Source organism: Leptopilina boulardi, unplaced genomic scaffold (genome assembly GCF_019393585.1).
Source record: "Leptopilina boulardi isolate dan_hultmark-lab unplaced genomic scaffold, ZJU_Lbou_2.1 LbouV2_311, whole genome shotgun sequence".
Taxonomy (NCBI): Eukaryota; Metazoa; Arthropoda; class Insecta; order Hymenoptera; family Figitidae; genus Leptopilina; species Leptopilina boulardi.
The window spans coordinates 43,419-57,149 of NW_026137876.1; the positions used below are offsets into that span (position 1 = coordinate 43,419).

Consider the following 13,731-nt stretch of genomic DNA (forward strand, 5'->3'; position numbering starts at 1 on the left):
AGTTGCCGTGAAGACAATACATAATATTCAACTTAAAATTGTTGATCAGGACGGAGATTTAGTTAATTTCCGTGGAGAAACTATAACAATTCGTCTACACGTAAAATCAACATGATGGGCATTGTGTTTCACAGGAAATCTGGTAGAAGTTATATAAACGAGCCAACATGTCAGAAAACATTCAGTCTTCAATCAGTTCGCAAGAGCTTAACACATCAGAACATACTCTTTCTGAAACATCTCGGTCTGCGAATTCGCCGTCAAGAAAAAAGAAAAAAACAAAATTAATAATTCGTGCTTTTTTTATTTGTTGTAATAAAAATGGAAGAGACTTTGAATATTCTAAGTCCAGTTAAATATGATGATTCATTAGCACATTTTGAGATTCATACTCATCAACCTTATGTTTCATCAGCATTTAATAATAGCGATGAGATTCGAATTGCTGTTCAACATCAGGATTTGTATATTCTTCCTAGTAAAAGTACGTTACATGTACATGGAAGATTAGTTAAATCTGACGATACTGTTGTGACTAATACAAAATTGATTAGTAATGCTATTTGTTATCTATTTAATGAGATTCGTTATGAACTGAATGGTGTTGAAATTGATCGTTGTAAAAATGTTGGCCTCACAACCACCATGAAAACTTATATTTCTCAAACACCTAATCAGATTATTTACTCAGAGAATACTGGTTATCTTAACTTTGATGATGATAGTAGAATAACAGATAACGCTGGATACTTTGATGTGAATATACCTTTAAGCATGATTCTTGGATTTGCTGAAGACTACCGAAAAATAGTTGTAAATGCAAAACATGAACTTATTTTGACAAGATCTCGTACAGATCTTAATGCTGTGGTTAACATTACTGGCGTTGAACGTGAAAGATTTAAAATTATACTCTTTAATGTAGAATGGATGATACCATATTTATTTGTTGGTGACCGTCGAAGAATAGAATTATTAAAATTTATTGAAAAAGATCCGCTTATAAATATGAGATCATGGGAAATGTATGAATATCCACTGATACCTGCAACTCAGAAACATTGCTGGACTGTAAAAACATCCACACAAGTTGAAAAACCTCGATATGTTATACTTGGATTTCAGACTAATCGGAAAGATAATCATGCAAGATATGCAAAGTTTTTTGATAACTCTAATCTCATAAATGTTAAACTTTTTTTAAACTCACAATATTATCCTTATGGTAATTTAAATTTAAATTTTAATCAAAACAAATATTCTCTCCTTTATGATATGTATTGTAATTTTCAATCATCATACTATGGAAAAGATTCTGAGCCGTTACTTTCTAGAACTACCTTTAAAGACTATGCACCATTGGCTGTCATAGATTGTTCAAAACAAAACGAATTCCTTAAACAAGCTTCAGTTGATGTCCGATTGGAATTTGAATCTAGTGAAAATTTTCCCGCCAATACAGCAGCATATTGCTTAATTATTCATGATCGCATTATACAGTATAAACCAATCAGCGGTGTTGTTAAAAAAGTAACATAAGTAGTGGGGGTAAATCTCAAGTATAAAAAGGTGGTCTCCAGACAGAAATTTTCAGTTCCTACAACCATGGACTTCATTGTGGATTTCCAAGGATTTAAAAGACCATACAACGATTTTATCTACAAGGAGTTGGCCATTTTACCTCTCGAGGAAGATGCACAACCGATGGTATTTCTGTTCGAGCCACCCTGCAGCTGGAGTTCTCTGCCTGGACGATATAAGAGTGAAAATTTATGGTTAATGCACAATTACCATGGACTCAAATGGACTGCTGGTGATGTACCATATGAAGAAGTGCGACCAATTCTCCAGGAGTTATTGGCAGGTGCACGTAAAATTTATGTGAAGGGGTTAGAAAAACAAAGGTGGCTTGAAAAATAGGTAATTAATGTACAAAACCTTGAAGACTTTAATTGCCCTTCGATAAAACAACTGAAATTTGAAACGTCATCACATATATGTACCTATCACACTCTATATAAAAAATGGTGCGCCGCAAACAATGTATTAATGTTAAGAAATTGGATTTTAAAGCCTGAAAATGAATGTTTTGTAAAAAATCGAGACGAAGTTGATTCACGAAATGGATATTTTACTGTAAATTCTACTGAAACACTTAAAGATTTTTATGAAAATGTTGATCTTTTTTACAAATAAACAAATTTTGTTAATTTAAATAATTTGTCTATTAATTTTATCCTACCCTTTTAGTTTAAGGTTATTTTAATAAATAAAATTAAAAAAATAATAATTTTAAAAAACAAGATAAAGTAGTTTATTACAAAATATTATAATAAATAATAATAAGGAAATTTATTGTTTTATAATTATTAACATTTTAAACTATTTGTTTTAATAAAAAAAAATAATAATTTTAAAAACATTTTTATTTCAAAAAATACTTTGGAAATACTCGTCATGCTCTAATACTGCAGGCAAGGCATGCGCAACTTGAGCCGTACTCATGCGTTGAGTCGACAGTCTATGTGTCGCGCGAATGGAATCCCCTTTCTCTCTCGCGCGCGGCCGTCTGTGGGGAATTCCCACTATATGAAATATTTGAAAATTACTATTTTTTTATTTAAATTAATCTTTTCTTAATTTGGTGTAAAATGAGTGCGAAGGGGGGGGGGGTAAGTATTATAAGAGGGATTATTTTACAGATTTAAATTTATAAACCTTTTTGGCAACTGCGCAACTATTTTGCACATTTAGAGTGGGGGATTTGTGGTGGGGGTGATTTTTTTGGTATATAAGAGGTTAACTCTAAGGTAAAATTTATCATTTAATCTTCTCCGAGTTTGGTAAAAAGCATCTCCAGAAACTTGAAAAGCAACATGGATCTAACGAGAATCAACGCTGTTGGACGAATGGAGGAATTTCTACCTACAAAAACCGTTATCAGAGTTGACTCTGGGGAGCCAATTCAAGATCACGAAACTTCGTAAGGTCAAGACAAAGTATGGGGAAAGAATCATTGCGGAATTGGAAAAAAATTTCAACGTCTTCCTGCCTGCCCGTTTTATAAAGACTTTAGAAGCTGATAACGCCACCTGGTTATCAATGCAAGAAGCAGCAATTGACAACAAATTGTCTATGACGTACATAGGAGGGCAATATAACAACATTGAATTTGGAAAAAATAAAATTTAATTTTATGAAAATAATATTGGATTGTATTTGTGAAAAACTGAAATTTTTAATGTATTTAAATGATTCAAGTTTAATATAAATAAAAAAATGTATATTTCAAATTTCTTTCTTTTTTAATTTCGACATTTTATTTATAACCTCTTTTAAACCTTAGAATAAAAAAACATTTTTTTTCAATTTTTTATTATAAAATAATTTTATTTACATTAGTTACAATAAATTTGAATTAAATTCATAAATTAACATTATTTTGTTTAAGGAAGAGAATAATCTTAAAAAGAGTAATTAAATTAAAAATAATAAACTATGTTTTATTAAAACAGATATTAAAGAAAGAAAAATAAGAAAAATTTGAGATAGAATTACATGTTTCAACAAAAAGTATTTCAAAAATATAAAAGAAAACTGAAAATACAAAAAAAAATTTATATATATAAATGAAACATGTTTTTTCCAAGAAGAGTATAAAAAAAAGCAAGAAAACTGAAAAAGAAAACAATATAGAAAATTGAAACATGTTTCAAAAAAAACATCAAAACCAAAAAAAAAAAAAAATAACTGAAAAACCAAGAAAAAAAATGAAAATTGAAACATGTTTCAAACAAAGAATATAAAAAAAGAATAAAAAATTTAAATATTTTTTGACAAGTAAACCGTTTTTTAACATTTTCTCATCAAAAAATGAATAAAACGGAAAAACAAATTCAAAAAAAATTTTTTTTATGTTGAAGATGGTAATGTTGGTGATAATGGTGGTAATGGTGGAGGTGGTGGAGGCAGTTGGGGCTTCTTCTTTATGAAATTTGACTTTATCCTCTAGTGTATCTTCTTTTGCAAGATGTTTCATATCTGTTCTCTTTTTTGATGTAGTAATTTTTTGGATCTTTGTTTTTCGAGTAATAAATGTCTCCAAGCTAAGAGTAGGTATTTTTAGATCATCAAAGTTTGAAGGTCCAGTCGTCACTAATGGTTGAAGTGGGACTTGTTGCATTGTTAAAGAGATGTTATTGTTATTGTCATGCGGTGACAGTTTATTACTAATTTGTGGTTCTCCACTCGTCCCTTCATCACATGGTAATGGTATATCACCAACTGACAAAGGCTGAATAAAGACTTGTGTTGTCAAAACACTATCATTGTTGATACTCTATGGAACAAAGAATTAAGGAAAAAAATGAAAAAAAAAATTGTTTTTATTCTTAGTGAAAATTGAAAAGTATTGTATGTATTCTAATGTTAATATTATGAGAAATAATTATTTTTTACATGTTAAACTGAAGAGCTCCACCCTATTGAAAATTCCTTCAAAGGATCCCACACAGGATCCTATTACAAGTTCCTACATAAGATCTCTCGCAAGTTCCTGGACAGTTTCTTATGTGAGATCCTTGTACACAAGATCTTGCAAAGATCCGGTGCTTGATCTGTCACGGTTTCCTGTATGTTGAAAATGATTACAACAAAGGATCTTATGATGTTTCCTAAGTAGGATCTAGTGCAGGTTCCTGCATAAACAACCTTATCAAAAATCTCTTGCAGGATCATGACTATGATCCTGCATGTGTTCCTTTGAAGGATCCTACAATGTGGAGTGTTGTTTTTAAAATGTTCTTTTGTAGGAAAGTTAACGTGTTCCTGCATGGGATCTTTAATATTATCATTCGCAAGTTCATACATACCTAGTATGTGTTCCTACGTGGTAATCTTAGAATGTTCCTTCACAAGTTCCTTAACACTGGTAGGTAGAGTATGTTCCTACGTGGTATCCTTTGAACTTTCCTACATGTTGAAAATGACAACATAAGATCTTGAGAAGTTTCCTATGTAGGATCTTGTATATTTTTACATCAACTTTTAAAATATGATCCTTGGTAGGATCCTTCACAAGATCTTGTATGTAGGTAGAGTATGTTCCTACGTGGTATCCTTTGAACTTTCCTACATGTTGAAAATGACAACATAAGATCTTGAGAAGTTTCCTATGTAGGATCTTGTATATTTTTACATCAACTTTTAAAATATGATCCTTGGTAGGATCCTTCACAAGATCTTGTATGTTTCTTTGAAGGATCCTACATGTATAGGATTGTTCCTACGCAGGATCCCTAGCATTTTCCTTTATAAGAATCAATTCTCCGCGTAGTGTACAACTTAGTTTTTCTCAATGTTTTGAACGAAAAATGGAAATACTTCTAAACATTATATTAAAAATCGAGTGTGAATAATAAATAAAAATTATTATCTATGCTTACAAACAAAAACCAATAATTAATAAAAATTTTTAATACTTTTCTGGACAACTTATTTAAGCGTATATTTTCATCAAATATTTGGAATTAAATGAAATTGATATGAAACATTACATATTTGAAAATACATTATTTACCATGACCACATCCTATTTTCGAAAAATTTTTTTTATTCAAAAAGTGGGAATCTTTTTATAAACATGTAGAGTGTGCTGCAAAAAAATCGTACAGACTTACTGCATAAGGATCCTGAAAAATATTGTGTTACACTGTAAAAATAGGAGTCGTATTTGATATCTTAGAATAAGACGTAAGATAAAAAAAATGGTATTTCATGTCTTAAAATTTTACTTTTCAAAAATATCTTCTATGTATTGTGGAATAATTATTTTAAAGTGTTAATATTATGCAAATATATTATACTGTTTCAAAATTCCAAACGTAGAGGATAAATTAAAATTTCTAGAACCAAAAAATTGTTTTAAAAATTACAAAAAAAGAGATTTCTAAAATCCAAACACACACACATACATCTACACAGGAATTATTTTCAATTTTTATTATTGTTCAGCAGGCAATAAATAACAATTTCTGCGCGCTATACTGCGCCTACAGTCTCCTTAAATATAAAAGCCAAATAAAGAAATAATGTTTTATTCATTAAATTACAGTTCGTTTTCGGTAACACACAATACAAATTTTCTTTGATTTGTAAAACTAATATAAGCATCACATTTTTAATACTGAACGTAAGGGGACGTCCATAAACTACTCATTATTAAAAAATATAGTAACGTTTTTTTTATAAAACTCCTCCCTCCTTCGGGTTACAAATCGTAGTTCTAAACATGACCCCCTGGTAGCATAGTTTGTGGATAACCCTCAAGATACATTGTAATAATAGTTAATAAAAATAATAATAGTTTCTAGAAAAACTTATAGCTGTTTCAGTTGAAGTTTCAGAAAGATTACAAATTCTTTTTCAACTGAAGATAAAATGTAAAACCGGAATATTCTACTCTCGAGGATAGGAAAAATTCCAATAGTTTTAGTAAAACATAAAATAACTATTGTATGTCTTAGTAATACTATTAAAATTGTTCCTATTTCCAAGAGTAGAATATTCCGCTTTAATGTTATATAAAACTTTATTTTAAAAAATATTTGAAAAATATATGTACGTAAATTGAAAGAGAAGATAATATTTTGTAAAGTTTAAAATTTTGTTATTTATAAAAATAAACCATGTTGTTTTAGAAACGAAGAACTTAAAGATGACCTTCATCCGAATTAGCTGGACCTAATAAAATAATTAATTATAATTATTTATATATTTCAACAGAGTAAACAATAAAATATAAATATTGTTTGTACTTCTCATTAATTATATATTTTTGTATATATTTAATATAAAAATATTTGATATTTTCTGTTATTAATAGAAAAAAATAAATTATTGAATAATTATTATTTCAGCAGGATTGACAAAAAATAATGAAAAATCAATTTCTACAAATTAATATAAAAATTTTGTTTTTCAGTGGCCAAAACATTTTTTAAAAACATAAAAAATATTAATTTCTTCATGCATTTTTTTTATTTTAAAAGCTTTTGAATCGCAATGAATTTTAAAACAATTCTATAAATTTTTATTTCTGTGAATAATTAAACTGACAAATAAGTTTCTTGAAGTTAGTTTATTTTAATTGACTTAAATACGATTTTTTGTTTAAAAAAAGTTTCAATTTTTAAAAATAATTAAATTTTAGATGGTTTTAAACTAAAATTCTTGAAAATTGATATGTTTCAATTGTTGTAAAGAAACTAATGATAATTAAATACATATTTACTTAGAAAATTATTTAAGATTTAAATAAATTTATTTAAAAACTATAAAAAAATGTATTTTTTTCTTGAATTTTTAAAAAAATGTTATTAAGGGGTCTATAAAAAAGAGGGTGAACGTTGTTGATGAAATTTTTGACACGGGTGGTTCAATACAAAAAATTAAAACAGTATTTGATTCAGCATGTTGATGTGCGACTCCAAGTGATATTTCAGTTTTTTTGGAGCAGGTTAAAAGACTGCAATGAAACTTTATAATTTTGTTACATTTAATAAGACAAACATTGTGCATAAATATTAGCTGAAAATATTTATTAGTTTACGAGATTTCCATAAAAAAAATTATGTATGTATGTCCGCAAAATTTTGTTCGCGATTCACGGGAAAACGGCTAGACCAATTGAAGTGAAACTTGTCAGTTTTTTAGGTATCGGTATGACTTAAAATATTAGCCACATTTGATTAAAAAATATTGAGCTGAACGAACCCTGGTAAAAAAGTCGGATTAATTTCGGTTTAAATTCGGAGAAATTGGTCTGGATAAGCCTGAAAAGTGTACGAAACAAGTACGATAATGATCCGCGATAGCCTGAAATAAGTTCGACTAATATAACAAATCCTAAGTTAGACCGGATTAATCTGGAATGACTATGAAATCAGTCCGCTATAATCCGAAAAAATTAAATCAGGAAATACTACTGAAGAATCCGAAAACTGTAAGCAAAGAATCTGAGAGTAATACGCATCACTTTGAAATCAGTCCGAACCAAATAGCGTAATCCGAATTGTCACTGTGGTAATCCGGAACATTTATGTATAAAATCAGCAAACACTCCGCAACAATCTGCATTTAATAAGTTTAAAAAACTTCGTTAAAATTAAGTATGAAACGATCCGAAATCCGTATATGAAGAATCAGGAATCAGTCCGTATCAATCCGAAATTTGTATGCAGCAAATTCGGTAAATGTCACAAACAATCAAGATTATATCTGATAGAAATGCGATAATTCGCAATGAGTCCAGAATAATCCGGAACCTGTACGTAGACTATCCGCAACAATCCGAATCCAGTATGTGAAAATTCCGGAATTAGTCCAGTTTAATCCGAAATCAATCCGCTATATGATTCCAGTAAATCCGGAATTAGTCCGGTATAATCCGAAATCAATCCGAATTATTATTCCAGTAAATCCGGAAATTCGATAATTCGCAATGAGTCTAGAATAATCCGGAACTTGTACGTAGACTATCCGCAACAATCCGAATTCAGTATGTGAAAAATCCGGAATTTGTCCGATTTAATCCGAAATCAATCCGGTTTATGATTCCAGTAAATCCGGAATTAGTCCGGAATAATCCGAATAATTATTCCAGTAAATCCGGAATTAGTCCAGTTAATCCTGAAATGAGTATGTTTGAACCTTACATCGAAAATAGTTTGGAATAATCCGAAATCTGTATGCAAATCATCCGTTAATAGTCTTTAACAGACCGAATTATTTTTGTTAAAAACAAGATAACTTGCAATGAATCCAGAATAATCCGGTCTTTGTATGTGAGTGAATATTTATATCAATGAATGTAGAAAATTTTAATAAATCTTGACTGTTGCAGACTAATTACAGATTAAACCGGACTAATTTCTGCTTTACTATATTCACAGACCTGATTAATTTCAGACTTGACCGGATTAATTCCGGATTTACTGGAATAATAATTCGGATTGATTTCGGATTATTCCGGACTAATTCCGGATTTACTGGAATCATATAGCGGATTGATTTCGGATTAAACTGGACTAATTCCGGAATTTTCACATACTGGATTCGGATTGTTGCGGATAGTCTACGTACAGGTTCCGGATTATTCTGGACTCATTGCGAATTATCGCATTTCTATCAGATATAATCTTGATTGTTTCTGACATTTACCGAATTTGCTGCATACAAATTTCGGATTGTTACGGACTTAATACTGAATATGGTTTAGCAAGACTAATTTCGGATTGATACGGACTATGTAAGTGAATATTTATATCAATGAAAGTAGAAAATTTTAATATATCTTGATTGTTGCAGACTAATTACAGATTAATTTCAGAGTAAACCGGAATAATTTTGGATTTACTATATTCACAGACCTGATTAATTTGGGATTCAACCGGATTAATTCCGGATATTCTGGCTTCATAAACCAGATTAATTTCGGATTAAACATGACTAATTCCGGATTTTCTGGATTCATAAACCGGGTTTATTTCGTATTAAACAGGATTTATTCCGGATTTACTGCTATAATAAACCGGATTAATTCGGATTTAACTGGATTAATTCCGGATTGTCTAGATTCATAGACCGGGTTAATTTTGGATTCATGTGGATTAATGACTGATTTACTTGATTCATAGACCAGACTAATTCCAGATTCATGAGAAACGTTTTCGGATTGCCAGCAGACAAGTTTTGTATTATTCCTGACAAATAACGGATTAAGGTTTTTAAATGGATCAAATCCAGACAGTTGCGAACTATTTTCGCACATATTTACGATTATACTTTTTTTTCGGACAGATTTTGAAAGATTGTGGAGAATTTTCGTCTAGTTTTCGAAACAATCCGGATTTTCTTGTCAAATTCAATCCGAAACTAGTCTGAAATTTTGAGTTTCTTTTCCTGCCGCATGGTGCGGCTTTCTCACAAGTGAGAAGAGTCTGACATTCTATAAAAACCGTGCCGTGTGGAAACAGAAAATGTCTAGAGAAATTTGTAGTTCTCTTTTTCTCTCAATGAGAGGTCTGTGGTTATTAGTAATACAGACTGCATTAATTCCGGACTTAACCGGGAAAATTCCAGATTCTGAGAACCCAAAAAATTCCGGATCTACTAGATTCATATATCCGATTAATTTAGGATTCAACCGGACTAATTCCGGATTTTCGGGATCCATAAACCGGATTACTTTCGGATTAAACCGGACTATTTCCGGATTCACTAGTTACACAAATCAGACTAATATCGTATTAATTTCAAATTTTAATAGTTACATAAATCACACCAAATTCGGTTTGAATCGGCCAAATTTCGGATGACAAAAACCTTACCATAAACCGGACTATTTCGAAATAGTTCCGGATTTACTATTAAGAGAAAACGGATTATGTCCGTACTTGACCGGACCAATTCCACGTTTACTATTTGCGGACAATCGGACTAACTCCGTATTAGACCAGACTAATATTGTATTCACTAATTAATCGCAACCCGTATTGGTTTCAGACTTAACCGACCCAATTCCGGGTGACAAAAACCTGACCATAAACCGCATTGTTTCAGACTAATTGCGGATTAGTCCGAAATCAATCCGAAATTTTAACCAGGGAAAGTTATACATTTTTTTCAGGCTTCAAAAAAATGCAAACTTTTTATGTTTTGGCAGATTGATGCGACACTATCTGTAGCTACCTTTTTGTGATAAATATAACCCATTTTCACAATAAAATTGACAAATAAACAATAAATCAGAATTTATAAGCCTAGAAAACGGGCATCCTGGAGCCTTGTAACCTGGTGCAGGTAGTGATGCATTAGGAGTACAACCGATTCTATCGAATGTGCCGATAAGAACAACTGTGGCACCCCCGGATCACTTCAATTTCAAGAATCCGGAATTATGGACAAATTGGAAGAAGAGATTCACAAGGACATGTCGGTGTCGGGCATGGGTGACCGAGGAGAAGCCGAAATAATTGATACTTTGATATACATAATGCGAGAAAAAAGTAAGGATATTTATCTCCAGTTCTAGCCGATGCCTGAGCCAGTAACATACAATGCCGTACTGCGGGCGTTCGAGGACTATTTTATTCAACGGAGGAATATAATGTTCGAACGGTTCAAGTTCAACTCCCGTACACACCAACAGGGAGAAGCAATCGATTCCGAGACAGAATCGTCGTGGGCACGTTAGATGCTATATTAAGTGAACGTTTGCAACTGAAACTAACTTTGACGTTGCAAGATACTATCACGGCAGCCGAACGGCAGAAATTCAACAAAAACAAAATATGATCATTCTAGACAAGGATCGAGCGGATCATCTCGTCAGCGCAGTATATCAGAATCCAAAACAAGGAAATTCGAACAAAGGTAATTTCTACAAAGGTGGAAGGTAGAATCAACAATCTTATTCGTTACAAGGGGCTCAAAGAACAGCGGAATTAAAATTGCAGAAAAATGGACGTGGTGGTGGATGTTCGTATTGTGGATGAAGGCAGTCTCTTCCTCGAAACATGTGCCCTGCAAGAAACGTGAAGTGCTTCAAGTGTAAATTAAAAGGTCATTTCAGCAAAGGTTTGTAAAACAAAATCAGTTCGTATGACAGAGAATGTAGACAAAGAGACGAATGACATGTTTCTTGGATGTGAGGAGGTGAGTAAAGAAAAATGTTTCAGTAAAATTGTAATTAAAAGAAATAAATAAAGAAATTGATTTTCTTGCCGATACAGGTGCAGACTGCGTGTGTCTGCCTTATGATGTAATTAAAGATAACCTCACTTTGAAAGTAAGCAAGACTAGTCAAATTATGAAGGGTCCGGACACAGGAAAATTGGATGTGATCGGGACAGTTAACATTACCTTAAAATACAGGGGATCAAGCTCCCAGTAAAAAAAAAGAGTTGGGAGTCACGGAAAACGCATTGGGAGTTTGGTTACTGCCTATTCGTTCTGGCGTGTAAACCGTGTAGGGACGTTACGGCCAATTATTTTTTCGTACCCTGAATTCTGTTCACCTGGATTGCTTAAATTTATGTACATTAGCGCGATTTGACATTGTAATTGAAAAAAGTGACTGTTTTGAAGTGTCAAAATGCCGATTTGGAATAAGAAATGTAAAATTTTATGAAAAAGACAAAATGTGAAATATGACTGATTTATCGACAATTTTATCATGTGAGTAGTGCTCATATGGTAAATTTATTGTATTGTATAATTATAATTTTAGATTATCAATTTTGAAAGATTGAGAGTAAAGCTTTGTTTACTATTATTTTTACTACTTATTATATGCGTATATAAATGAAATATATTTTAATATATTTTTTAAAATTTTTGTTACTGGGATGTAACAGTCCTCCCTCCTTAGAATTGTTCAACGTCCCGATTGAACATAGAACTGTTTTTGGCTGTTTTAAGTTTAACTAAAAGAATTTAATTTTATACGTGACGTTTAATAGCAATTCATTTACCATTCTTCCCACTCACACTATAAGGGTAACAATAGTGATTTCGATAGATTTTATTTACGGAAATAAGAACATTGCATGGCTAGGAAGCTATGTGCATTTTTCTATTACGCGTTTGTAGTGTATAGTGTAATGTGAGTAGTGTGTTATCAGTGATACCTCTAGTGCAGTGATCTCCATTCATATAAAGATGATCTCGTCTTCCATCTATGGCTATTGTCTCAATGCCAGGGCAATGATCTTGATTTTGTTATTTCGTCAACAAATACTCATCCTTGGGTGTCAAAGTGGGAGTAATTATGCATTAGTAATTAAATCGGCACCATGGAAAGAAGACGTGCTTCATCGGAGAATGTGAACTCTGAGGACTTCTTGGCAGGTAATTATAATTTCCAATCTTCATAATTTTATACTTTGTTTAAATTGTAAAAAAAATTATGTTTTAAATTTAACTGTTTCTATTTCAGGTCGAGTTCCTCCACGATGTCCGGTCACTCTGGATGAATTTCTTGACAGAGTCATGGTGCTTGGTGTGGTGTTACACCACAGTGTACAAATTTGGAGGCACCTTGACGATGTCATAGAAAGCAGCCGAGGGCCTATGCGTCGACGAGGTCGACCTAGCCGAAAAGTCCTTGCAAGGACCAACTTTCTTGAGGCACAGCACACGGAGTTGGAAACAGCTCGAAGAGAAGTGGGTGCAGTAGCACAGGAATTCGCAGAAATGACGGACTTCCTAAGGTTGGTTTTTACACACATTTTAAAACACATGTGCATTTACATATATGTAATAAATATATATTTATAGATAATATTTTTTTTTGTTTTCAGTCGTCCTGATCGGCTTCCATCCTGCTACTGTGGTAGATGTGAAGTTGAACCACCCATTCTTTTTGAAGGTTTGTGTTTTGTCATTATAATTTTTATGTTCAGATTATGCATATATTCTATGTGATATGAATTAATTGTTTTATATTATTTTTCAGCTGTGAATGACAATGTCCAGAGGATCTCCCCTGAGGTGGTGCAACCTACACCACATTCTTCAGTGGAACCTTCTTCTTCCGTGATCCTTTCCGTCGGCGAGTCCGAAATGGAATTTAAGGACGAGTTCATCGATGTGGAAATGCCACAGTTTGAAGAAGTTCTAGTGGAAGAGTGTGCGGGATCCTCTGGTGAACAATTTTTTCTTGAAAAAGAC

The 13,731-nt window shown here is 31.9% G+C and overlaps 1 protein-coding gene across 1 annotated transcript; it reads left to right on the plus strand.

Moving 5' to 3' along the window:
• Window positions 1–321: 321 nt before the first annotated feature.
• On the plus strand, window positions 322–1,539 carry LOC127283850 (uncharacterized). Its single transcript, XM_051308952.1, has one exon. The coding sequence runs from the start codon at window positions 322–324 to the stop codon at window positions 1,537–1,539; it is 1,218 nt and encodes a 405-aa protein (XP_051164909.1).
• The last annotated feature ends 12,192 nt before the right edge of the window (window positions 1,540–13,731 follow it).

What these genes read in the sequence shown, in the direction of transcription:
- LOC127283850 (XM_051308952.1), top strand. Translation starts at nt 322, where the DNA reads ATGGAAGAGACTTTGAATATTCTAAGTCCAGTTAAATATGATGATTCA.